This window comes from Thamnophis elegans, chromosome 10 (assembly GCF_009769535.1).
Source record: "Thamnophis elegans isolate rThaEle1 chromosome 10, rThaEle1.pri, whole genome shotgun sequence".
Classification (NCBI taxonomy): domain Eukaryota; kingdom Metazoa; phylum Chordata; class Lepidosauria; order Squamata; family Colubridae; genus Thamnophis; species Thamnophis elegans.
In genome coordinates, this window is record NC_045550.1 from 28,660,655 (window position 1) to 28,688,119 (window position 27,465).

General features: G+C 36.6%; 2 protein-coding genes across 9 annotated transcripts; one reads left to right on the forward strand and one right to left on the reverse strand.

Annotated features, from left to right (window-relative positions):
* Positions 1-580: 580 nt before the first annotated feature.
* On the reverse strand, positions 581-7,128 carry LOC116513918. 4 transcript variants are annotated; one of them, XM_032225238.1, is made up of 2 exons: positions 6,740-7,128; positions 581-3,835 (listed from the first exon to the last, which is right to left on the reverse strand). In XM_032225238.1, the coding sequence occupies exon 2, from the start codon at positions 3,801-3,803 to the stop codon at positions 2,934-2,936; it is 870 nt and encodes a 289-aa protein (XP_032081129.1). In that variant the 5' UTR covers positions 3,804-3,835; positions 6,740-7,128; the 3' UTR covers positions 581-2,933. The 4 variants fall into 4 exon arrangements, with proteins under 4 accessions (XP_032081129.1, XP_032081127.1, XP_032081130.1 ...); XM_032225236.1 differs by having other exon boundaries at positions 6,661-7,123; XM_032225239.1 differs by lacking the exon at positions 6,740-7,128 and adding an exon at positions 6,490-6,577.
* On the forward strand, positions 6,561-27,465 carry SCLY (selenocysteine lyase). Of its 5 annotated transcripts, none has more exons than XM_032225234.1 (13): positions 6,561-6,644; positions 9,695-9,827; positions 13,754-13,866; positions 15,135-15,235; positions 15,452-15,638; positions 17,273-17,400; positions 18,367-18,531; positions 19,611-19,717; positions 21,228-21,264; positions 22,195-22,278; positions 22,982-23,084; positions 23,633-23,708; positions 26,849-27,465. In XM_032225234.1, exons 2-13 carry the CDS (start codon positions 9,730-9,732, stop codon positions 26,991-26,993), a joined length of 1,344 nt encoding a protein of 447 aa, XP_032081125.1. In that variant the 5' UTR covers positions 6,561-6,644; positions 9,695-9,729; the 3' UTR covers positions 26,994-27,465. The 5 variants fall into 5 exon arrangements, with proteins under 5 accessions (XP_032081125.1, XP_032081124.1, XP_032081126.1 ...); XM_032225233.1 differs by lacking the exon at positions 6,561-6,644 and adding an exon at positions 6,828-6,909; XM_032225235.1 differs by lacking the exon at positions 6,561-6,644 and adding an exon at positions 6,828-6,909 and having other exon boundaries at positions 9,700-9,827.

Below are 27,465 nucleotides of genomic sequence, written 5' to 3' on the forward strand. Positions count from 1 at the left end.
CTCTTGAACTTAAAAATAAAGGGGAATCAGAATATTTTGAAGTCTGGAACAGATTTTATGATTGGTATAAGACAAGGTGACAAGACTGGAACAAACTGTATATATTGTGATTGGACAGAAGGATAGACAATGCACTAAGTAGGCTAATAGTTAATGGTTGAGACTAATTGTGTATAATGTGAATGTATGGTCACTTCGACTGTGATGTACTGCATTGTTTTAAATGTAAACATAATAAAATATATTTTTTTAAAAAGTTGTCAATTGGAACAGATACATCTTCCAATTAAAGTTAGATCAGGGAGATGCTGATTTTTAATATTCATAAAGGCCCCAAAGCTTTAATATATTGATGAAAAGCATAGCAGACAATCAGAATGCTGCTTTTAAGCAATTTTATTCTTGGCCAGAAAAAAAACTTCACTGTTTATAAAACAATTAAAACTGTTAATTGAGAGCATTTTTACATTAGTATGAAAACTGTCTTAGTCATGCAATTGATTATTCTGTAGCTGATCATGGTATTGCTCAAATAAGCTTAATACAAAGTTAAGATACTTGATCATCTTCCTTTAGCTGTAAAAGGTAGGTATGAAGGAATTAACCTAGGAGGCATACATTTCCCATTCTCAAGATTTCATTCTCAGTTTCCATTATTCTAAAGTGTTTATACTACATCCTATATAAAAACTTCTCAAGTGATTTATTTTGTATATTCCTTAATCTTCAGGACTTTCAAAGAAAAAAATAAGGCCCATGACTCATTTCCCCCATTTACTCTATTAAGCTTCTCAACTAAGTCTGTTTTGTTTTCTCCTTCATAACACCAGAATCTGAGATCATCAGGTGAAGGTAAATGGTGGGAAATTCAAGAAGCTATCCCACATTATACACCACTTAATTTAATCATGTAAATTCATTTTATAAAACAAGTCACTTTTTAGATAATTTTAAAGGATTCAAAACATTCTTGGGAGTATCAGAATATGAATAATTAGAAGTTATACGGCTCTAAATGCCAGACGTTAAGAGTAAAGCTTCATTCCCGATGATTATATAGTTTTCTAGGCAGGTTTCTCATTGCCATTTTCCAGGGTATGTTTATGCCTCTGAATTCCAGTATCTAAAGAACAATTTTAATAGGGGTTATTATCAACATACAGCACCTTATTTGGAGGCTTCCCAGAGGCACACAGTTAACCAATATGCTTAATTCCAACACTGCTTTTCTTAATTTTTTGTTGCTATTTTAGCATTTAAATTGATATTTTTCTTACAAAACAATTACATAACTAAAATCAGTTTGGACTCACTTAATCATATATTCACTTGTACTGTGTGTACTGTTTATTTTAGTAGTCATGTTGTTATAGGGGAATACATGGAAAATTTAATGCTAAAAATACAGAAAAAAGCTTTGATGTAAAACAAATAGCAATAGCACTTAGACTTATGTATCACTCTATAGTGCTAGTACAGAACTCTCTGAGCAGTTTACAAATATCAGCATATTGCCCCCAACAATCTGGATCCTCATTTTACCAACCTCAGAACGATGGAAGGCTGTCAACCTTGAGCTGGTCAGGTTTGAACTCCTGGATGATGGCAGAGTTATCCTGCAGTACTGCATTCTAATCACTGTGCCACCACAGCTCTTGTAATGTATCTACCTAATTTATGCAGAATTATTGAATTCATTTGCTGCCTATCTCGCCCTGGGACTATGCTAGAATTATAAGGTAAAGATTTGAAACTATTTTAAGTTTTAAATCTTTAAAGAATCAACAATTAATATACAAAGTCAGTTGGTATGACTAAGTAGCTAGATATTTGTTGTTGCAAATATCAGTTTACACATTCAAAATTATCAGTCTGAGACTTTTTTCTTTAACCTTTAGGCAATTTCACCTTGTTATCATATTGTGTCTTACACATCTTACTTTTAACCTCAGATTTTTTTTTACATAATTATCACTGTTATTTAATTGCCAAGAATTCAGAAAAATGATAGCTGTCACCAGCACATCTGGAATCTAAAGCCATTGTTTAAAATTCCTGTTTTCTTCCAATAAGCTATCAAATTATCTACAAGAACTGGTTTGCCAATGTGTCTCTTAACAACTACTTACCTACTAGGTCAAATAACATAACTTTTTGTGCAAACACCTAAAACCATTCAAATCTCAATGTATCAACTGCAAGTTATATATACTACATCTCTTAGGGCCAGACAGGTTTTTGTTTTCTTTTTCCTCTAGAAAATAACAGCACTTTCTGAATCACTGGGACCAATTATTATTTTTCCTTAAGGGACACAGTTTTAGTTGTCATGGTTTGAGTTTGCAGTTTACTGTGATCCTCAATATTCCAATGTTACAAGACTATAAATTGTCTTCCTTTCAATAGCCATGTATAGCTTCTTAGGTTAATAAATTGGATATGGTCTTCCAATCTCCAGAGATGCAGAGCTGGAATACATTATTTAATTAATTTACTCTTCATTTTTTTTTTCTTTCTCAGACCTCCATATTATGTTTTTAGCAAAAGGTTTTTAGTATGCCAGGTCTGATTCAATTGCTGTACATAACGGATAAAGCATTATCTTCCTAAGCAGTTTGTTGAAATACATACATTATTCTCATGGAATGTAACCAGTTCATATCTACTTTATTTTTTTAAGCTTATAAGCACTGGAACTTCAGATTTTTTTTGCAACTGTTATTGTTTTTCATAACTAATATTTTCTCTCTGTGAATATATTGCTATAAAACTAAATGACTATCATCTTAACCTTTTCCATGGACTATTTTTACCAATCCTTTTGGTGCTGCTGTTGCACAATAATGGAGCCCAACATAATTATCTACACCAATTCCCAAATAACTTGGGTACTTTAAGATCTAAGTTAATTCCTCCAGAGTTCAGATACCAAACTAGCAGTTCTTGTGTTTGTCAAAAGTCTCATAGAATCCTGGTCTGACTTTTCTGATATTCATACGTAGATGCTGATTTTCAGAAGGAACTGATTCATTGTAAGTGGTTGAAGTTGCTGTCCCAGTTACCCAACAAGACGACATACGCTTTCTTTTTGCTTTATCTGAAAACCCTCCAATTCCCTTGTTGTATTCAAGACAGGAGTCATCTTTATTCTTATTAACATCTTCAACTGACTGTTCATCCCTGTTTGAAGTCATTTCTTTCCGCTTACGAGCTTCTTTCTCTTCCTCTGCAATTTTCCTAAAATTCTCTAAAGACTCAACCTTTCTCCGTCTTTCTATTGTTTCCATTTGTTTTTTGTCCACAAAGTCCTCAAAGTACATTTTTCTCTCATTCCTCTGGTCTTCAAGGAATTTCCATTCAGTATCTGTCATCTTAACACCACTGCATTGCTCCAATTTCTCTCGTGTAACAGTGTCTGTACAAAATATATCAAAAAGCTGTTCTGAACTCCTATTGAAGTCATCTGCTTTCTGAATAAACAGTTCATTTTTTCTTCGCTTTCTGGATTGGTATAACTTTGAGAATTCTTCATATACTTTCAGAATATGCTTCTTTATGCTCTGTGTTGCTATGGTATATAGATTGCAAAACAACCAGTGTTCCTGCAAAAGTTCAGCAAGCAATTGGGCAGCATCTTCTTTGGATCGTTGTGCTTGTCCAGCCCTTTTTGGATGCAACAAATACAACATGTTTTGAATGACATCCTTCTTTGTAGGCAGAATTCCTTGTGCAAATTCAGATGATTCCACATAATCAACAGTTCCCAGAGTCTTTTTTGCTTTTATTTTATCCAAAGCTGCCATAATTCCTGTTTAAAGTCACTCTATATCAAAAGCTGAAAAAGAAGGAAGACGTTAGCTGAAATAACACCAAGTACAAGTAGTTGTCGCTTAACTATCATAATATGGATCGGCAACTCCACCACTAAGCAAAGCAGTCATCAATGGGAAACCATAACCCATGCTTTCCAGCTGGAAGAGACAAGACTACTCAGTTTTACACCTTTAGCTTTCCTTTGCCTTCTTACCACTTTGGAATGCTCAAGTACCCGCTTACTATCAAAAGCAATGCAATCATATTGGCAGCCTGAGAGTTGCAGGCAAGCTACACAGCTTACAGTACTCTTGAAATCTCTTCCTCCTCCAACTTTTCCACTCTGCTAAAGGGTGGGGGTGGGGAGAAAGAGAGAGAGAGAGAGGGAGGGAGGGAGGGAGGGAGGGAGGGAGAGAAAGGCTCTCTTTTATTTGACCCTTTCCTGCTGCCAGCATGAATTGAATTGAATTGAATTTATTATATTTCTATGCCGCCCTATTCCCAGAAGGGACTCAGGGCGGGTCACAAACCAAGTCAAGGGGGGGGGGGAGGGAAACAAATAGGAAAGAAAAGACATGGACAAAACAATACCACAATTTAAAAACACTCAACAGCCACACCATTCAAGCGGGGACAAGAACTTATCAGCCCCAGGCCTGTCGGAACAGCCAGGTTTTAAGGGCTTTGCGGAAAGCCTGGAGGGTGGTGAGGGTCCGAATCTCCAGGGGAGCTTGTTCCAGAGGCATGATTGCATTGCTTTTGATGTGTAAATGAATAAGCAGCTTACTGTTTCATTAAACTGAATAAAACAATAGCATACTATTTTATTTACTTAAATACTTCTATTTTCAATTATCTCTATTGACAGAGATAACTAATTTTTCCCCCAAACAATACAGATTTATAAAACAATGTTTATGCAAAAAGTATATTTATTTTATTAAATTTATATCCTGCCCATATCACCATTACAACACTAAGGGATATAAGCTGAGAGACAAATAAAAGCAACAAAGCCATGTCATTGCCATCTCCTGATTAAATTGCATTATGTTTTACAGGATCTGCCTTTTAAAATTATTCTGAAGTTAGTTGGACCAAAATGCCTACTTGTCTGCAGGTGAGAGATACTTTTCATACATAATATTGGAATCCACACTGACCAACAGGCAAATTCAAAGTGAATTAAAGCCCAACTTCAGTTTAGCATCCAATAAGATCTGGGAGACTAGGCATGCATCTATCAAATAAGCAGTGTCATCTGGCAGGGTCTAGGAGGCATGTCTTTTCTCCTTTCATCCCTGCTGAGATTGATACCGTGTAGTCTTGTCCCTGGCCTTGTTTTTAAAGGCTCTTAAGACTTCACTTTTCCCACAGGAACTGGCCAGGTTTTATTAGTATCTTAACTATTTTTAAATTATTTTTGATTCAATGATGTTGTCTCTGTATGTTATTATACACTCTAATTCACATGACAACTGGATGTCTATATAAATTAAAATAATTCAGGATCATCTTGAAATAGCTTCTATCTATTCAGGGAAAAGACATCTATTTGGATTGCTGAAGGTTCCTTCTCCATATAAAATCTAGGGAAAAATAAGGACATCTTATTCCTCAATGGAATGGAAACCCCATGTGGAATGCCAACCCACCAAAAATCTCAATGATCCATTATTCTGATCCTTTTTAAATTCCTTAAAAGTTGACCTATTCAGAAAAGAGTTCCAGTGCATATGCCTATTATAATATTTATGGTTATAATTTATGAAAATTAATATTTGACATTATTTCTCAATTAGTCTGCTTTTCTGTTATACCACACAAGTCTTTTAGAGTGTGGCAATATCTGTATTAAATGAATAAATGTATATTTTCCACTGGTGAAAATTGCAATACTCCTAAGTAAGAATCTTCTCAAAGGTTTTTTTTTTTTTTTGGTGTGGAATCATTTGCAGCTGAACATAACAAGTTATTAATCACAACTACATTAAACCTGCTCTACACTGTCAACTTTTAACTATTTATGCTCTTCATTATACACAGTGGAAATTCTCTGCATCTTTTCAAAAGCTGTAATCTCTGGGGGGGGGGAAATCCAAGAAGCCTTCAAAATACAAACTTTACATTTCAGAGCTAGTTTATAGTTGTAAAATTTCCAGCAGCTTGCAATTTTATTTATTTTTTTAAAAGTTGCACGTCTGCAGGGCAGGTGGCCAAAGAAAACATAAGACAAGAAGGGTGAAATAACTCTTAATAGGATAATAAATGTATTAGTATTTGGGCGCCACAAAACTATTCGTGTCTTCGCTGCAACACATAAATAACAATTATTCATTCAAATTATATACCGCCCAATTCTCTTCTCTAAGCTAGCAGTTTTGCAAAACAGGGTAGACGAACCCCACCAGCCACCTCAATCTACCCTGCTGTCAGCAAACTCCAGAATACCTATAGGCTCTTTATTTGCTCGCTGGGTGTGAGTGACTGGGCGCTGTCCTTCCAAACGGAGAATGAGACGCTTCTCTCCATTTGGCAGATCCCTGTCGCTACTTCACTTCACTTGGCTTTTCCCGAACGAGGATGCTACGTAGAAAAAGCAAAGGGCCACCCGACCCATAAGGGAAGGGGGTGGAGCGGCCTCCTCCCTCTCGGCCTCGTCACGTCTCTGCCCACCTGCGTACAGCAGGCCATCTGAAGCCCAGGCTCTCTCTTTCGCCGTAGGCCAGCGGCAGCGGAACCCAGTCCGGCGAACTCCAATTCCGCCTTTCCCCTCATCTCTCCCTTCCCGTTTCAGATTACCAGAACGGCATTAAACACACACACACACGGTAAGGCGTCACTTACAGGCCCACGCGCCGTGCACCATCCTTTCAGTGAAACCCCGCGAGACCTCGAGGCAGCGAAAAGGGAAAAGCGAACCCACCTCCGCCATCTTCGAGAAGGGCATATTTACAGCTTGCTTTCGAGGGAATTCCTTCCATCTCTATGGTCCAAACAGGCTTTTAAATCAGCGGCTGATGAAAACAGCATTAACCAACCAGGAATCGTCAGCTTGCGTTTCGTTTTTGACTAGTCAGCGGAGAGGAAACGTGGGTAAGGGCCTACCAAGTTTTGGAAAATTGACAGGACCACATTTTTCCTAGCGAGAAAAAGAATCGACTGAATAACAGCACAGCAAAAAACAATAGCCCACCACCATCTAGTCAATAAACGACACCACGGTTAAAAAGAAGGGGGTTCGCGTCGCGGGGAGGGGGGAGTAGATTGTTTAAAATTGGATGGCACCATCCTCATCGACGAAAGCTGTCCGAGTCACAAAAACAGGGAGGCTCTTAGCCAATTGGCTTTCGTTGGGGGGGGGGAAGAAACTCGATTGGTCCTCCAAAGGGAACCTGCTTAAATTGCCGTTAATCGAAAACTATATTCGAATATTGCCCAATCAGCTCTTCCCTGGGAGCACCGTCACCGTGCCAACGAGGGCGGGACTAGAGTAAGTGCTTGCCGTTCTTCCTACTAAATGTCAGTGCTTAGAGCTGCTCTTGCTGCGTGTCGGTTTATTTTTTTAATGGCTGCAATCGCAGCCAATCGCTTATGGCTGAGTGGGAGGGGCGCGGACTGATTTGCGTTGAGAGTATTTCCCTCAGTAACCAATGGCGACGCCGTGAAGTTTGTGTAACAATTGTCTCGCCTAGTTGAAGTCTTCGACATTTAACCTTGGTGAGAAACTCGCTTGGTTGTGTGGTTGACGGCTTCTTTTTTCTCTCCAGGATATTGAACACAGTGATGCGCTACGGATTTTTCCCTTCCCTGGAAGGAAAGTCTGATTATCTTTTGATTGATAATTGTACCATCGTTTTTGCTTGGTGCAAATTTTTTATTATTGTCAGATTAAATAAAAATTTAAAAGCTAACCTTGGCACAGATTTGTTTAACTTCATAAGATTGTTATTTATATGAATATATTAATAGTTCATGTTAAATGTAGCGCTGTTAAATAATGCACTCAGGGAATCCGAAAGTATGAGCCTCCTCTCCCAGAGGACTTGCAATTTAAAAACAGAAGGAAGAAGGAGATAAAGAAAGAAAACATCACATTATTTTAGTGAAAAATGCTAAAACTGAATTACAAGAGAACACTGGAACTGGAGTGTTGTGTCAAATATTTAATGAGCTAATTTAGTTTTGTCTTTTACTGTGATCCAACCCCTTTACTAGGTTACCCTTTTCTTTTGGCTATTAAAGAAATTGAAATTCAGCAAATCTGCAGGCACTAAACTTTGATATAGACATTAATAGGTATATTTTGGATGCTTGTTTATTGAAAGACTCATGTTACAGCCCACTTAGTCATTTAGGAGGCAACCATTTCCAAAGCTATTTTTGATAAACCAGCGATGCTCTTAAGGAGCAACTACTGAGTGATAGCAATTAGTAAGAGGGGAAGATGGAAAAGTTGAAAACTGGACAGATTTGGTTGAGCATATACTACCAAGTATATGAGAATTAAATGTTCTGTATATCATACAAGATTTCATTGTTTAGTCTTATTCAATGCTGCACTAACAATGTCAGCTGATTTTACTATGGCAATGTACAATGTACCAAGTTCCCATCTTGCAAAACTAAAATGTTAGATAGGTTCCCTATTTCAGTACAGTTACTGTTGAACTGTAATTTTCAATAGCATGACCAGTGTTGAAGGATGTTATAATTTAATTATATGTAGAGATTCATCAGTTTCCCATATCTTAATGGAGCTAAAGAATGGAGTTCACTTTCATAAGCTTTATCAATGACTATCAAATTAAATGTCTTTAAGAGAGAGAAAATTGAGGGTGAATTGGTGGGTGGCTTCTTATTGGTGTAATTCTGCTTCCTCCTAAATCAGAGAGACAGAGCTTGAGATATTACAGGAGCCTTACTTACTCTTATGCCTTACTGGTGTCCATAAAAAGTTTGTTTCACCACTGACAGAAAAAGATTGCTGGATTCAAAGGGATTTTGAACAACATATATACAAATTAATACCTAGTTAAAAGTCTAAGTTTTCTTTCTGCTTCTGCTTGAACTAATGTATTAATATAATTTGCTAATACAGAGAAAAAAGATTCATTATTGGTTCACTTAACCCAATATTGGCTCTATTTTGTCATATACTAGTTCTTTGTAGCCCTCCCTGAGAATAGTACTATTGCCAAAGATTTGACATTACCTTTCTGTTCTCTGGGCATAAGGGAAGGTTGATTGTATATATCCACATTTTATATATTGCATATATCCAGCTTCTGTGTATTCCTTCCTGAAACTCTTAAGCTCCAGGACCTGGATAAACAAACAAACTATATATAGTCACCAAAAGGTTGAAAGTCCACAAGTGCAATTCCTGGGAGAAGATTTGAAATTATTAAATTATCATTTGGCTACCCATGTCTGAGCAGCATCAATAGATAAAATCAGTTGTGTGGTGCCTCCTAGTGATACATTTAATCTAGGATCCTGAGGATGCAAGTGTTTTGAGAATTAACTGGCAATCCTAATGCCTTTCTGACAACAAATTTGTAAAAATGTAATGGCAACCGAAATAAGGGATCTCTTAGATTCCTTTTTCCTGACTATAGATCCTCTGGGTTCAGGCTCCATTCCTTACCAGTCACGTCACCTAGAAGCAATTACTGCCAAACATATAAAATAGTCATTCATTTTGTCTACCTGCATTGGATTCTTTTGTACATCTTTCTTTTGAAGCCAACATGCCTATTTGCATGAATTTCTAAGGAGTTTTAGCTTTGTCTGCAAGTACCTGAACTGGGCAGCTGGCAGGCCACTGCAGAGAAACAAATTGTGATCGATAGTTGCATGATACATTTTTCTGTTTCAGCGCAGGCCATTGTTTCATAAAGAGGCTGACTGAGAATGGAAGAGACCACCTTGAAGATGATATTAGTGGAACAAAGAACGGAGACTAATGAGACATTAAATTGTAATGGAAAAAATAATATCTCATCAAGCAGGTATGTAACTTATTCGTTACCAACTTATAGTCTCTGCTTTTAATGTAAGTACTAAGATCTTGCTGTTTCATGTATGATTTCTTTTACAATAAAACCTGTTGAACTCAATGGGTCTTATTTTAAACTGAATTTGCACAGGATATGGTTGCAAAACTCATTCAAGAACATTATCCTGGAGGACTTCCGGGGGGGCGGAGCCTGTCGCCGAGGAGGGCTCAACCGAGCTCCTCTCAGAGATCTGGTCTGTATATCTAAATAAGATCATAGATATCACCCCTTTTTGGCTATAAAGGGGCAGGGAGTAGCTCTGTGTGCTAGGGTCTATTCGTAATTCACAGCCTTTCTCTTTTTTTTGGCTGTGGATAGAGATTAGATCCAGCGTAGCGGAGCCTTTATCTCCAGCCAGTTCTTCTCAGCTGCCTTTTTTTGCAGCCCTAGACAGGCGATCCCCCCCCCCAGGACAAAGCAAAGTTGTTTGAAGCTAGGATTAATACGGGCGGGTCCCACCCCTGTGAGATTTATGCTTTTATTACTATCGTAAACACCAGCTCCATTTGTCTTAGAGGCTTCTTTGTTTAAACGGACTTCAAAATGGCGATTTCTCTCCGTTGGTGATTGATAGGGGAAATACTTAGCCGGTTTTACCTTCCTGCAGACCGCTCCTTAACAAAATAATTTTTTTTTTTTTTTTTGGGAAACAGAGGGGAGCGAAAGCGTTGTTTATTTGTTTATTTATAATGGCATCCAGGTCAAAATCGAAGCGTCTCTCTACAAATGTGCCTAAAGAACCTATGAATGAACTAAAGAATTTACACTGGAATCGCAGCCCTTGTCTCCTACGCCCTCTACTGGAGAATTCTTAACACAGGAATTTTTCTTTCAAATGTTTAATGATTTTAAACAAGAAATTAAGGAATTTGTATTGGAGCTATATGGTGATTTAAAGTCTAAAATTGACCAAATGAAGGCGAATACGTTTGCAGCCGTGTCTGCCCTGTCAGATTATACCGCTGAAATAGAGAATAAATTGGAAAGCTTGGAGGAGGCTAATTCTAATTTGACTACTAATATTCAAATATTACAAGAAAAAATTAGAGACACTCAAGAACAGCTCGTTATGATAAACTTTAATAAGAAGGCATTCGCAATAAGAGTCAGAGGATTCCGTGAAAAGGAGCGAGAGAATCTGAAACAGACCTTTGTTGAAGCCCTCAGCCATGCGGTGGGAAGCCCGGGACTTAACTTTGATTGGCAGATTAGGAAAATCTATCGCCAGAATTCGTTGGTAGCGGAACAGCGACAGCTCCCAAGGGACATAATTATATATTTCTCCACAAAAGAATCTAGAAACGCGATTATGCAAAAGTTCCATAATAATAGTTTGCGAGTTGATGGCCAGGATCTGATTGTCTTTAAAGAAATACCATTCCAGATGTTAAAGGCAGGAAGGGAGTATACTTTCCTAACTAAACTGCTTAGAAATTATCAGATTCAATATAAATGGGAGGCCCCAGCCGGTATTACGGTCACATTTGAGAATCAAAGATTTCGTCTCAATTCTGTTTCGGAGGCTCGAGACTTCTATTACAAGATCTTGAAGGCGGGGCTTCCTGATTCACTTGGAAAAGAGGAGAGACAAGTCGAAGGAGAAGGCAAGCAACGGACCACATGGCTGCAAGATGGAGGGGGTAGCTTTTCCTCCCTCGGAGAAGCAGAAAAGCGGAGATCGAGGATTTAGACATTCTAAATTACTCGCCAAAGTTGTGGATTGAATGGGGGTTTGCGACCTCTCTCCGGTAGAAAAAGCGGAACTTATTGGTGGGGTGATATGTAAAATGAATGCAGAATGATTTATGTTGTTTAAATTCTGTTAGAAGGGAAAGTTGGATGAGATTATTTTAAAACAGAAGGTAAACTGATTCTTGTTGAAAGTATTATTTGAACACGTGGAATGATCCATGCTATTTAATTTTTATTAGAAGGGAAAGCTTGGTGAAATTATTTTGAGCTAGATTTTAAACTAATGTCTGTATAAATTTGATAGTGGTAAATATCAGAGAAGCAAGGGATGAGGGTAAAATGCATGCGGAATGATTTACGTATATTGGTGGGGTGATACTGAATGTATATATGTAAAATGAACGCAGAATGATTTATGTTGTTTAAATTCTGTTAGAAGGGAAAGCTGGACGAGATTATTTTAAAACAGAAGGTAAACTGATTCTTGTTGAAAGTATTATTTGAATACGTGGAATGATCCATGCTATTTAATTTTTATTAGAAGGGAAAGCTTGGTGAAATTATTATGAGCTAGATTTTAAACTAATGTCTGCATAAATTTGATAGTGGTAAATATCAGAGAAGCAAGGGATGAGGGTAAAATGCATGCGGAATGATTTACGTTGTTTAAATCCTATTAGAAGGGAAAGCTGGTCGGGATCATTTTAAGATAGAATGCAAACTGATTTTTGTGTAAAGTAATACTTGATCCACGCTGCTTAAAGTTCACTAAGAAGAGAAAGTTTGGTCAGATTATTTTGAATTACTGTTTGAAAATAAGGTTAAGAAAGATTATTTACGCTGTTTAAATCCTATTAGAAGGGAAAGTTTGATTATTCTTCTGTAAAGCAATATTTGAATATGTGGAACGATCCACGCTGCTTAAATTTTACTAGAAGGGATTATTTTTGAGCTAGATTGTATATTGATGTCTATACAAATTTGTATAAATGTTTATCTGAATACAAGGTTAAGGAAGAGGAACGGGAGAGTCTACAGGAGGTCTGGGTAAATAACAAAGAAGCAAGAGACGAGAATAAAATATAGATAGAATGACTTACACTATTTAAGCATAGATAAAGATGGGGGGCTGAGCTTAACACAAAGAGTTCTTTTTTTTCTTTTTTCTTTTTTCTTTTTTCTTTTCCTTTTTTTCTTTTTTGTTTTTCTTTCCTTTAATATATTACTTTTATTTTTAATCCATACGAACATAAGATACTTTAGATAGAAGGCAGCGCCAGGTGTGGGCCCTGGGAAGTCGGGAGGATTAGGGATGGGGATTTATGGGGGGTGGGTGGGTGGGTGTTAACATAGTCTCAATAAGAACAAGAATGCACTTATAAACAGTTGTTCTTTTTTTTTTCTTTTTTTTTCTCTTTTCTTTCTTTATATTTTTTTTTCCTTGGTTTATTTTACTTTTTATCAGATTATAATAAACAACACTTGAATAAAGGAATACACCAAGGAGGGAGGTAGAGGGAAAGAAGAGGGAGGAGTAAGGAAGGAGTAAGGGGAATGTAAGGAGGGTGTGTTGGGAGTAAGGAAGGTTTGAGGGGAAAGGGAAGTAGGAGGGGAGTGTTAGAGGGAGGAAAGGAAAGTTGGAGGGGGTAGATGGGGTGTATGGAGGATGGAAGTGTCAGGTGGGGTTGTGAATGATGAGTTGTGTTTTCTTTTTTATTTTGTTTAACTTTTTTTTTTCCTTATAGCAAATACCCTGTATATAAGTGATTGTAAAATGGAATGTGAAAATGAATAAAATATATTTAAAAAAAAAAAAAGAACATTATCCTGGAATGGAATATCCAGATCACCAAGATTATTAGCCAATTTCAAATGTCTGATTCAGAGTCATAACTACATACAAAATGTTTTCAAAATTAATGAATGTATCAAAGGGCTTTCATGAGGCAGCCCACCACCTCAATTTTATGACAGTTTTCATAGAAGGTATAAAAATACAATTTTGTAACATTTGGAGGTGAAATAAAGTACTTGTCACTGCTTGAAAAAGTGGATAGCAATGGAAAAGATTTGTCAAAGAAGATTTTCCAAAATACACATTGCAACCTAGTATAATACATAGGTGGCGGTATTAATCTATGTGGTTCTTTCTGTTGATAACCATTTTTCCATTCTATTTCCTATAGGAAAATTTACATGGATTACAATGCAACCACCCCTTTGGCACCAGAAGTGATTGAGACAGTTAAAGAAGCCATGTATGAAGCATGGGGCAATCCTAGCAGTTCTTATGAAGCAGGTCTGATGAAGATAATATGGAAATGTTTTGTGAAAGCATCTTTTTGGGTACAGTAATGTCTAGTGGTAAATGATGGGTCTAATCTTGAAGGGTTATTGGAGTAGCAGTTAAGGATTTATCAGAAGACTCAATCATTGAATGGTGAATCATTACAGCCTCCAGTCACTTCTAGTAATAACTATGGAAAATAAAGATAGCCCTAATAACCTTTAGATCTGAATGTTGCGGTTAAATTATATGTACATAAACATGCAACACTGCATTTTTTCATTGTTTAAAAAATGATACATGGGCTTGCTACTTGGAAAAGATGATAGGATAGCATCCAATGTTGTATGTGTATGTATATATAATTTAACCGCAAACAGTCAATAGCAATAGCAATAGCAATAGCAGTTAGACTTATATACCGCTTCATAGGGCTTTCAGCCCTCTCTAAGCGGTTTACAGAGTCAGCATATCGCCCCCACAGTCTGGGTCCTCATTTCACCCACCTCGGAAGGATGGAAGGCTGAGTCAACCTTGAGCCGGTGAGATTAGAACCGCTGAACTGCAGATAACAGTCAGCTGAAGTGGCCTGCAGTACTTCACCCTAACCACTGCGCCACCTCGGTTCAGTCAGATTTATGTGTTATTAAAAAACAATGCAAATATTTTTTTTAAAGTGTGTAAAATTAGTCAAACCATCAACCAACCTGGCATTTACAGTTCAAAGCAACAAAATGGCTTATTTGTTCTTAGCATCTGGTAGCCATCACTAGATGTTATAAAACCTAGCCTCATTAATATTGTTTTGGGGTTGGATAACTTTCAGAGCTATGTTTTGCCTCCAAAACAGTGGGAGGAGAACTAGCATTTTAGCACACCTTTTTGTCATGTTTTTTTATTATTTTTATATTATTTATACATATCAATGCGTGAATGGTGTGACAACTGGATATCATACGTTTCAATAAAAATAAACATAGTATTACATTTTATCACACCTGTAGCTAGTGTTGAGTGTTGTTTATTTAAGGAAGAAAATGCCATTTTAACACTAAAGAAGAACAAAGGATGACTTAAACCTGTCTCACAGGCTGTGGAATAAAATGAAGGTAATTTCATGGGTACAAGACTGAAAAGTGGTGTTGCCAGGACATCCCTGTATAATGATTATGTGCAATCGGAACAAAAGTCCATAATTAAAATGTACATGCATTTAGTGTGAGGAACAAAACCTCCAGGATCTACCTTATATGATGTATTTTTGTGTCTTGCCTCCACAGGTCAAAGAGCAAAGAAGATCATAAATGAAGCTCGTGAAAATTTGGCTAAAATGGTGGGAGGACGGTTCCAGGACATAATTTTCACTTCTGGAGGGACAGAAGTAAGATATCTGAAGTTGTTAATACTATTTTGATCTGGCTTTTATTTTTAAAAATGCCTCCAATTGTTAGCCTTATTTAGTTTTATTTTCTGGAAATGAAATTCTGGCTGAGAAAAATCAGCAAAAAAATAGTAATTACTTCAAAGAAAAATCTTTTTCTATCCTACAGAATTCTTTAATCTGATTTGTATTTCTTTCTTTCTTTTTTTTCTCCAGGCAAATAATTTAGTGATTCATACTGCAGTAAAAGATTTTATGAAAAGCAGCAAACAAAGTCCTGTTGCAACAAAAGAAAGCCATGAAGAAAAGACTTTAGGGACACTTCCACATATCATTATATCTTGCATTGAACATGATTCAGTTCGTCTCCCTGTAGAGCATCTGGTGAAGGAACAAAAAGCTGGTGAGCAATTGATTTTATCGCTCGAGCCATCAACATTTTTGGTGGCACTTTTGAAATGCAAGTGAGGATGTTTCTCAAAATGACTGCTATTGGGGGCATCGCCATTTACAAAACACAAATTTAGTAGAACACAAATTTATGAGTTTCTTTACCTCACTATCTCATTTATCATCCTAGGATGCTGTCTGTCATTCCCAGTTTACCTTTGATGTTTTTTTTTTATGGGTAGATGAGTTTTCAGAACAAGTATATATCTGCAACTATTAAAAATTCTTTGTTTTAAAAAAATATCCATGGAATCTTGCAAATCTGTTTGTGCTGTACCTCTCTTCCTTATAGTTCAGTGAATTGGGACATTTCTGTGTGAGATGCTTCCAAATGTTATCTGGCTATTTTGGACTTTAAAAATACTTCACTCTACATGGGGTTGCCCTTGAAGAGTGTTCGGAGACTGCAGTTGGTCCAGAATGCAGCTGCGCGAGCGATATCGGGTGTTCCTCGGTACACCCATGTTACACCTATCCTCCACGAGCTGCACTGGCTCCCTATTAGTCTCCGGATGCGCTACAAAGTGCTGGTGATTACCTTTAAAGCCCTACATGGCATTGGACCTGGATATCTGAGAGACCGTCTCCTGCTACACACCTCCCAACGTCTGATAAGAACCCACAGGCTAGGCCTCCTCCGGGTGCCGTCGACCGGACAATGCCGACTGGCGATCACTCGGGGGAGAGCTTTTTCTGTAGCTGCTCCGGCTCTGTGGAACGAGCTACCAGCAGAGATCCGGACCCTTCCCACCCTCGTGGCCTTCCCAAAAGCCACCAAAACCTGGCTGTTATGACAGCCCTGGGGTTGCTGATTTTCAAATCAGGTTCAACCCCCAGTTAAACCAAATGTATGTTGTGTTTTTTAAATTGTTTGTATTCTTCCCGTATGTGTTATTTTATTTCATTTCGTATTTGTAAGCTGCCCGGAGTCCCCCGGAATTAGACGGCATATAAACTCATTAAATTGCGAATTGCGAATTCACATCTTTTTGCCTAACTAACAGTTCCTGTGTTATCTCCATCAAGGCCATCTTATTTTCTGAATGAAATTCATGCATTTCATTCTGACATGCTAACTTACACCATTGATTGTAGAAGATAATGGTTATAAACATGAAAGGGGGGGGAGTTAAATGAACATCTTGGTTTAGGAAGAAGAGGGTATGAGGAAGAAACTCAAGTTTACTTGCTTTGATTTTCTTTGGTGTAAGAGGTCAGAAGAAAACTCTTGTCAGGCCTTCAAAATTCTGTCATTATATCCTATATTATAGGACCTATAATAGTACAGTTCTGTTCCTGTAATTTTTATGGGTTCTGTTTCCTGACTTGGCTACTATAAAAAGGTTGATACCTATGTTATCAATATTATGAGATTAAATTATTAGAACTTTATCCCTCCTTTTTATTTAATTATATGGAGCTATGCAAGGAATTTGTAGGAGATGTCCAGGTTGAGTCGGGGGAGGGGGGAGGGGCAAGTACATCATCAGTTTGGAATTCCTTCATGCCCATAAGAAATCTAAGTCCAGCCCTCTTTGAATTCCATAGACTCTTATTTATCTATCTTCTTTTTATCCTGGTTTGTAGAAGTCACTTTTGTGCCAGTATCAAAGGTAACCGGGCAAGTGGAAATAGATGATGTTGTTGCAGCAATCCATCCAAACACCTGCTTAGTTTCTGTAATGCTAGCAAATAATGAAACTGGGGTGGTGATGGTGAGTTGTAAATTTAATTGTTATAGTTCCTAAATTTAAGAAAAATAGTTAGATTTTTAATTAAGTGAGATTACTCCAGATGCTATCAAGTACTGACAGATATTCTCGTAAAACATTTTCTATTGTATTCATTCAGCCTGCTTTCAGTCACTGACTGAGGAATTGCAAATGACAAATGATTGTGACTGAGAGGTTGTTTCAGTTGATTGTATTCCAATGATGAAGCAATATCTACAATGACGTTTGGATGACAAATAAATAAATAAAGCCACCAGGAACAGGTTTATTCATATATGAGAATATAATGAATCCACTGAAATATATTTATATTTCTGTAGATTGATGGACAATCTTTGTCTGACCTATAGTATTTTATACATTTACCACATTTTATAAAATTGTGAATCTTTTTATTTTAAAATATTAAATTTTAAAATATTAAAAATTAAATAAATTCTATGTATGCTTTCATACACACATACACATATATTTGAAGTTATTTCTGATCTCCCTTTTGCTAAACTAATGCCAAAGATGTATCAAAACAGGTTTTGGGGGTGGCTGCTCTTAACATTTAATATCTTCAAATTTCTTATTTTTTTGTTATTTATGCCAATGTTCTTGCTCCCATATTTTACAACAATTACTTTATTTTTGGCAGCATGGGTTATTAGATTTTTGTTTATTAAATTGCTAAATATATGCGCAACATATTTTGGCTTAGTTTTTTATTATAACATTTGCTAAATAAGTAGAACAAGATCAATATTAAGTTACTAGGTAGATTCAGTTATGTTAATAATAGATTTTATGACTGTAGAAAGATGGTAATATTAATATTAGTTGATGACTACTTTCTATTTCAGTAATTCCAAAAATGAATTACTAAATACTAATAGGGAGGGAAAGGAAGTGTTTTTGATAAAATTATATCTCCTGACACCTAACAGGAAACTTTTCTCTCAGCCCATCTCAGAACTCAGTCATCAGATTGAAGTTATCAACCACAAGAGAAAGGCCTCTGGTCTGCCATGGATCTTAGTGCACACAGATGCAGCCCAGATGATTGGAAAGGGGCGAGTGGATGTCCAGGACTTGGGAGTAGATTACCTCACTATTGTAGGGCACAAGGTATATTTTTCTCTGTTTGGGCTTCTATCTCGTTGTTGTGACCTCTTCTGAACTTTGGATAATTTCATACCCAAGAACAGTAGTTCTCATTTACTAAATTAGAAGTAAATGCCTCTAATTTGGTTTGTCATTTCTGGAAATTATTCTTACAGATCTCATGTGACATGCTGTTGGAATGTGTTGGATAGCTGTACAGTAAACTGCTTTGAATAATCTTGCTATGCATGTTGGTATACAGAATATAAAGCAGTAAAACAGTAGTAATAAAGTGTTTAATTATGCCACGTGTTTAGGGAGGCGCACACTGTTAAGTCTGATACCTCTAGGAAATTTTTGATAGCTTTCTTTTTCAAAGAAGAAGATACAAGAGTATCTATTATGTTTGATTTGATACTAACCAATTGTAATATCAAGAAGTGGAAGTAGTGGGAACATTTAGAGAAATGACTATATAAAGTTGAGATTATCCAGAGAGATGCTTGACTCTCCTACATTGGATTGGTCAAGCAGAGACTGTGTAGCCATCCAGCACTGAACCTTTTACTTTGAATTCTTACATGGAATAGACAGCCCAATCCAGTTCCAAAATGGCTTCATTCTGCTCTATAATTCTGTGATGAGAATCATTGTTTGACTTTAAAGATACTTCAGAAGTTTCTTTAAGGATTCTCCAGCAGATGGCCCTCAGAAATAATTTTTGAATGAAATCTTTTTTTTAATCCACTGAATTTTAGGACTTTTTCATGTGACAGCATTAGCATCCTTTCTTGCGCTCCATAAAACTTCTATCATTTTGCATTAGTCCTGTTACATTTTCCACTTAATTCTTACAGGAGGACAAAATTATAAAGTTGGAAAAACCCCTTCATGACACTTGGTCTAATATCCTTGCTTCTTATTCTCTGGCCAATGGCTCTCTTTGCTTAAATGTATCTGCCAACTATGCTGAAGAAGACTCTTTACTCATTACTCTGTCCAATAAATCTTCTTGTTAGGAACCTTTATCTGCATTGTTAACTCTAATTTATCTGCCTTTGGTTTTTATATATTGCTTTTACTGTTGTGATTTATAATTGCAGTTTTATGCCCCACGTATTGGAGCCTTGTATGTGCGAGGACTTGGTATGAATATTCCCCTTCACCCCATGCTGTTTGGAGGTGGACAGGAATGGAGCTTTCGCCCAGGGTATGGTAAACAGGACCACTAGATGAACCAACTGAATTGTTAGAGACAAATATATCATGACACTGTGGCAGGATGTTCAACTTTCTTTGGTTCAAAAGCATGTAGGCAATGCTTGATGACATATTCAGGACTGTAATCTAAAAGAGGGCAGTCAGGCAAAACCCATCACAAGCAGGAATGGAGTATTTTGTTTTATTTGTATTTATTTTTATTTAGCAAGTAAAAGTAAATAATAAAGTAAATAAAAAGTGCTCTTTTGAACCCTGCTATGCTGCCATAAATCAATCCATAGTTCTCAATCAGGGCAGAATAACCTAGCTGAAAATATTATGTTTTAGACAAATTATACAAGAACCTAGCTGTCTTGAGAAGGATCCCTTGTAGGAAAGGTGGGGGGTGGGGAGAGAAGGAAAGACCAGCAGTAAATTGGATGGACTCAGGTACAATAGTGACATGTATGCCATGGGAAGACCTGAAGGACCAGGCTAGAGACATATTGTCTTGGAGAAGGTCTATCTATATCGTCACCAAGAGTTGACACTTACATGGTGGCACAGAATCAGTTAAAAATAGTAATCATTAAAAATTAAAGTGTTATTGCAGAAACACATCCATCTTTCTCTCCCCCCCTCAATCCAATTTAATTGAATCAAAAAGTATGGGAAATTAAATAGATGGGTCCCTATCTATTTCTGTTTTTCGATTCCAGTTGTCTGATTTTATCTTAAATTGCAGAAAAAGGAAATGCAACTTAGATAAGAAGAGGAGAGAAGATAAACAGTAGAGGAGAGAGCAGGCGATGCTGAGAGTAGCAGAGAGGCAGATAAAATATGTAAATGAAGGGGAAAGCAGCAGGATAAGGATTGCAGAAGAGTATAAAATGAATTGAGTTGGGAGAAGGTTGAGGGGAACTGGATTGAAGCAACAATGATGGAAATACAACTGAGAAGGAATATGAGTAAAGATCACAGGAACAAAGGATGAGAATTATCTTAGGTAGGTAGGAAGCAGATGTGGTATCAGATAGTTTAAAGTCATAGAAGAGAAGCTACAAATAGAAGTAACACAGAAGGTAAAAAAAATGATGGACGTAAGAGTGAGCACAGTAGAGGGGAAACTGGAGGGAGAAGAATTTGGAAGAGTAGTAGAGTAATAGGCACTTATGAAGAGTAGAGGTCAGGGCTGAGGCCTAAGAAACTGGTTTGAAAAGGAATCATGGGCAGCACTGATACCTACCATGCCACACATTTTCCACTTCTATGCTATAGTGAATAGTATGTAGGTTTTAAGAGTATGCAAGAAAGTTTTTAAAAGGAAATATTTGGAATAAAAATGCAAATAAGCTTGAAAAATGAGAGGCTTTCTGTTTTCTAGGTAGTATCTTGATTTTCATTTGAAGTGTGTATTTTATTTACTTCATACATTAATACAGGTGCTAAAAAATTCACACAATTGTAGACCTTGTATTTGTGCAACTTAAAGTGTATGAATAAAAGCTAATTTTTTTTAGGACTGAGAATACTCCAATGATTGCTGGTCTTGGCAAGGTAGGCTTAAAAATAGTAAATAATATAAATATGCAATGTGGATAAACTGTCTTATTGAATAGTGTGTCTTTACTATATTTAAAAAAAAAGAGAAAATAGGTATCAGCAAGTCATAGATTTACATAACTGAAGGAAGGCAATTCTCCAGATTCTCTGAAATTTCTTTGCTTGGGCTTAGCCAGTGCCAATATTCTTTATTTCTAGACTCTTAAGCCAAGCCAATAATTTGAGCCAAGTTTTATTTGTTTGCATGGGGACCCAAAGTTCTAGACCTAGACTTAGACTTTCAGGTAGTGGTGGGCTGCTGCATGATCACAAGGGTTCGGGTGAACCCTTAACCTGCCCACCCGCCTATTTTCTATGCTATCCACTTAGTTTCTATAACTTAGTTTCTGGCTCGTTGGCTGGCCCAGCTTCATTCCACGCTACCCCTGCTGTTCTCACCGGAGCTGCCTGAGCTGATTAGGAGCCTGTATGAAGCTCCGTTTCTCTGCTTTCAGGTTAGTTTAACATATAGTGAGACAGTGACAGATGATGTTGCTTTGCATGCTTTGAAAATCATTTGCAAAAAAGAAAAAATAATATCTTTTGGACTTACTTGGTATTGATTTTTTAAAAAGGTTTTGGAGTACCTTGAAAAAGAGTTTCAGGTTTCTCCCAATTATTTCTGAAGTGTGTACAGCCATACTGCAGAATACCCCAACATTTTCTATTACTTTTTATCTTTAAGATTCTTTTGTAGATATTGGGTTTTGTTCAGTAGATTGTGAAATTTGGGGGACCCTGTGGAGGAGATTCTATCATATTGGCTTTTTGTCTATCCTGGCTAATGAAAATAAACATTATATGCTCAGGTGTAAAAGGGAACTGAATGATTCCTTTTGAATTTGGCTCTAATATTTAACCTGATATTCTCATCTTCTTTTGCAGGCAGCTGAATTGGTGAATGAAAACTCTAAGCTATATGAAGCTCACATGAGGAATGTTCGGGATTATCTGGAAGAAAGGCTTGAAGTAATTTCAGTTATTTGCCTGTTTTCTGTATAATTCTGCAATCTTTATATGGGAGCAGGAGATGACATCAGAAAGCTACCGTGTTTCCCAGAAAATAAGACAGGGTCTTATTTTCTTTTGACACCCCCCCCCCCCCAAATAAGCACTTGGCCTTGTTTTCTGAGAGTTCTTATTATTTTTGTGGTGCAAGAGGCAGTGAGCGTGGTCACCTCATGGCTGCTGCTGTGTTGCAATATTTTCGAGGAGAGCTAAACACAGTCATGGGGCAGTGATGCCTTTCAATCTAGAGGGAAGCAGAGCAAAGGTCAAGAATGCTAAAAATAGCAAATGGACAGAAATGACACAGGAAACAACCTTGATTCAGATTATAGATACATGTATCATGTCTGGATTAACCCAGTGACTATTGCAGAACTGACATTTTTGTGTAATGGAATAGCATCGAAGCCTCTTTGAATTGCCTTTCTTGGAATTCATTACTACAAGAATTGTGACAAATGCCCTACTTTGATTTGCCAGAATAAGGTAGACCTTTCAGATATTCTTCCCACATCTGTGAGCAAGGTGATAGTTAATCCTGTTAGTGCTATACTGAAAGTTATACTGCCACAAGGCCAATACTACCCATAAGTATCTTTATTTCTTTATGTATTTAAAATTGTGTGGGTTGACATTTTATAAAAAGTATTACTTTATATTCTAGACTATATTTGGAAGACAAAATATCCATTTTAACTGTCGACTGAAAGGCTCTAAACGACTTTGCAACACCTGTAATTTTTCTATATTGGGCTCAGGTCTACAAGGTAACATCTATGTCTATACTTGCACTGTTCTTTAAGAACTAGCCTATGATTGATTTATGGGATTTTATATTTAGTGATCAATACAAAATTTAGTATTAATTGCTTTTAAAACTAGTCTCTCTGCCTTAAACCAAATTAAGAGATTATCAGCATGCTTTTGTGTGCTTAGTCAAATTTGCATTATAATTTCATTATGAAAATGCCAACTACAGATGCAAGATATAAAGATATTTTTTTTACAAATGAATTATGTAACTAGTCAGAAAGCATTTTGCTTTTTTGTCCCTGAAACATGATTTGAAATGTATATTTCCCATGTTCCAATTTAGTTGTAGCAATTTTATGTGTGTAATCCTAACATTGGTTGTTAACATTCATGAGGTCAATTCTACTAAAGTATGAACAAGGATTGATTTTTTAAAATTATATCCTAGTTATACTTGATACCGTAAGCAAGACTATAAACAAATTTTATGTGTTTCTTCCATAGTTAGATCCATAGGTACTTCACGAGAAGAGAGCAGATGTATATCTTGTTTTTTCTGTAGGTTGGCTGGTGCTCTCACGCTGTAGGACTTTGCAAGCCAGTGTTGGGGCAGCCTGCCACTCTGAAAAGGGTGACCAGTAAGTAGCTGGTGTTCTGTAATTAGGTTCCTGTAATTGGAGGGCATATGTGAAGAGGTTTGTTTGTGTGTGTGTGTTTTACAAAGAATTAACCACTTAGAGTCATCACAGCTCTCAATTTCTCATATTACCCAAGAATTATGGAGGGTGGTGATGTTAATGTTAACATCTGCTGTGGGAAAAAAAATTATATATAGTGTTTTGTGCCATTTTAGCCATACTTTTAGAATTTCATGAGCCACATCAGCCATACTACCTTCCCAAATATTATGTTGCCACCTTTGTCATAACAAGCAAGCTATGCATTGGTAACAATATTAATGCTCCTGTTAACTACCGTATTTTTTGGAGTATAAGATGCACATTTTTTCCTCAAAAAGGAGGCTGAAAATCTGGGTGCATCTTATACATCGAATACAGCACTTTTTTGCCTCCTGAAGCCCCGCCCCTTTCACAAAAATGGCCATGCATATCCTTATGGAGACTTTCAGAGAGCTCTTGGGGGCTGGGGAGGGCAGAAATGAGCAAAAAATTGGCTGTTTTTTGCTCCCCCAGGACCCAGCAGCACTCTATAAGCCTCCATAAGGCTATGTATGCAATTTTGTTTGACAAAAAACAGGTCCATTTTTATGAAAAATGGGCTGTTTTTTTGCTCGTTTCCCCCTCCAGGAGCACTCTGCAAGGCCCCCCCCCAAGGCTATTCATGCCTTTTAAAAAAATCGGGCCCATTTTCATGAAAAATGAGTCATTTTGGGGAGTTTTGCAGCGTGCAAAAACTCTTTAGTTAGAGTGATTGATGAGAATTAGATTGCTCAAGTGTTGTGCCAGCAGAAACAAGTCCTGCGTGCTGCAGATTGTCAGTAATTTCCTTCTCCAGCACGTGGATAAATACACCTGAAACATCTACCTACTTACTACTCTCTCTCTCCCTACCTACTTACCTACTGTATTTCTCTGTCTCTCTCTCCCTATCTACCTACCTATTCTCTCTCTCCCTACCTACCTATCTACTGTATTTCTCTCTCTCTCCCTCTATCTACCTACCTACCTACTTACTCACTCTCTCTCCCTACCTATCTACTGTATTTTCTCTTTCTCTATTTCTCTCTCTCTATCCCTCTCCCTATCTATCTATTGTAGCTCTCACTTTCTCCCTCTATCTACCTGCCTACCTAACTACTCTCTCTGGCTACCTAACTTACTGTATTTCTCTCTCTTTCTCTCCCTCTCTATCCTTCTATCTACCTACCTACTTTTTTTTAAAATTTTCCTCTTCAAAACCTTGGTACATCTTATACTCCAAAAAATACGGTTATTGACATAGACCTATGTTGCTTAACAACTAGTGTTTATTTAGCGTATATCATAGAGTACATGGATATAACTAGTAAGAATATATAAAAGGAGCTCATTATGGTATATGTGTTATGGAAATATGTAGTCAATGAGGAATTCAAGAAGTTATAGATAAGTTATAGGTTATATTTTGAAATAAGTTGAATGGGAATAAGTGTTCTATAGATATATTAATATCTAAGCCATTTATCCAATTGAGTGCAGTATTTGTTAGTTGAAGAAAATCTATTTTTCATTCTGTATAAGTTCTCAAATATCAGTTTGTCAACCATTCTAACCATTATATTCTTAACAGCTAGTAATGGTGGTGACAAAGTATTATGATAAATAATTACAGCCCTTACATAATTGTAATTTCCCCCTTACTCACTGATAATATTATCCAAGAAATAAGCACTATTCACAATCCGTTATTCTATGCAATAGGAACAAATATTATATGATTTAAATAATTGTGTTCCTCCATGGATCTGCATCAGTTGACTCTTTCTATATTATTCCTTCTGGGTCTTTAGGAGTAAGACGTGAGGAAAGAGATATTATGCAGCCTTGATAGAAGTAGGAGAAGAATTGACTATTCAGAAGCTAAGAGTATTTTGATTTAGCTACCCAGGCCATTATGGAAACTGATCAATCTGCTGACATGTGTTAATTCCTAGTGATACGGATATGCTTTGCACCACTGTACACAAATATTTTCCCAGATCCCCATAGCCCTCTCTTTGGGGGGGAAATCGTCTCTATAATTAATGGAATATGATGAATTAGGATATTGCTTTTGTTCTGACTAGACAGAAAAATGTAAAATGACGAACCAAGTATCAAGAAGTTACTTGCTCTCCATATTGTGTGCTCTATATAGTATTTCAGAGAAATACTTAGTATAAGTACTTTGCATTTATATCTTTTTCAAAAGACTTAAAACCATACTCTGAAACCTATAGAATATTTGTTAAAATTGCCATAGTGTTTTGGAATGCACAAAGATAGCAACATAATATTAAGAGACTTATTCTAGTAGCTTTGCTGCCATCCATGACTTGAATCCATAATATGGTTCATTATTGATTCATTTTTCTTTGTCTCACCAATCAGTTTATAGCACAGTCACTAAATATAATCAAATCTGAATGCATCTGTTCTTGTAGTTAAAATAGTTAATTTTTAAAAAACCATTATTTTTAATACAAGTATGGTTCTTCTGAATCTTTTCATGCTGGCTTCTTGTGTTCTATTTTGCCTACATAAAAACCTGGATTTTAACTTTAAATTTGTTATTAGCTGGTGAAATAACATACTGTATTAAAAATCCACAACCTTTCATCACAGTTGGTTAAGTCATTAAGAGTATGTATTATATATAATAACTTTTTATCAGTTTTAAAATGCTAATACTTAATAACAATTCCACTTTCTCCATACTTTAAACCTTAATGTTTAGCTGGTCATCCATATAATATTTATTAGAACATTAATATCTTTACATTAATCTAATTATATTAATTCATTAATTCTGACAGAAATTTCAGAATTACTGATTTGTGTCTATCGTCCTTATGAAGTCTGGAATTCTGCATACCTCAGTACACAAACTTACTTTATTTTAAATGCACTTTAAATGCATACTTGCATTTCTATTGGAACAAAAATATCTTAGAAATAAATGTCTTTTGGACAGGAGGAGCTATGCATAATTTGTTTCCTTTCTCTATATGCTTCTCAAATCACCATGGTAAAAATACTGTTAATTGTTATATTTTGCTTTAATCGTGTCTGTTCTCTAGGCCCTCAGCTGTACTGCTTAGCTGTGGAATTCCTTATAATGTTGCACAGAATGCCATACGCCTCAGTGTGGGCCGTGATACAAGCAAAGAAGATGTGGATCTGATTGTGGAAGATTTGAAACGGGCTGTGGCTGAGTTACAGTAGGCTGGATACATAGTCAGCAGCAGCAGCAGCAGCAGCAACAACAACAATAACAACAAAAGATTCTCTTCATCAGTGTCCGGAAGTGAGCTTATCTAGTCCTGATGCTTCATTGCTCAATGTGCCATACTTACATCTGACATATTGTGAGCTATTGTGTTCCCATCAATTCTGTGAAACAGAATTTTTGTTGAACATCAAGTAATTTGTTTACATTTATTGAATACCTAGGAGCACTGTCTGCATCTATGAGCACTGATTTCTCCCCCTTAAATTTAGCACCAGTAAATCCAATTGGTGAATTATACCTTTTAACATGTTTTACCAAGCAGAAGGAAGAGCAAGGAAATATTTCTACCGGATATTTAAAGTTGGTGCTGAACAGAAAACAAATGTGAATATAACGGTTGTACCAAAGGTGCTTTTTCCAAAAGGCAGCTGGACTTTCTTTTGCTTTGAAAATGTTTACTTTTCA

Bases quoted from the DNA above. Each gene is read 5' to 3' on its own strand.
- LOC116513918 (XM_032225238.1), bottom strand. From the start codon at position 3,803: ATGGCAGCTTTGGATAAAATAAAAGCAAAAAAGACTCTGGGAACTGTT.
- SCLY (XM_032225234.1), top strand. From the start codon at position 9,730: ATGGAAGAGACCACCTTGAAGATGATATTAGTGGAACAAAGAACGGAG. The intron at 19,718-21,227 runs GTATGGTAAACA...AATTTTTTTTAG, and splicing joins GAATGGAGCTTTCGCCCAGG to GACTGAGAATACTCCAATGA. The intron at 23,085-23,632 runs GTAACATCTATG...TTTTTTCTGTAG, and splicing joins ATTGGGCTCAGGTCTACAAG to GTTGGCTGGTGCTCTCACGC.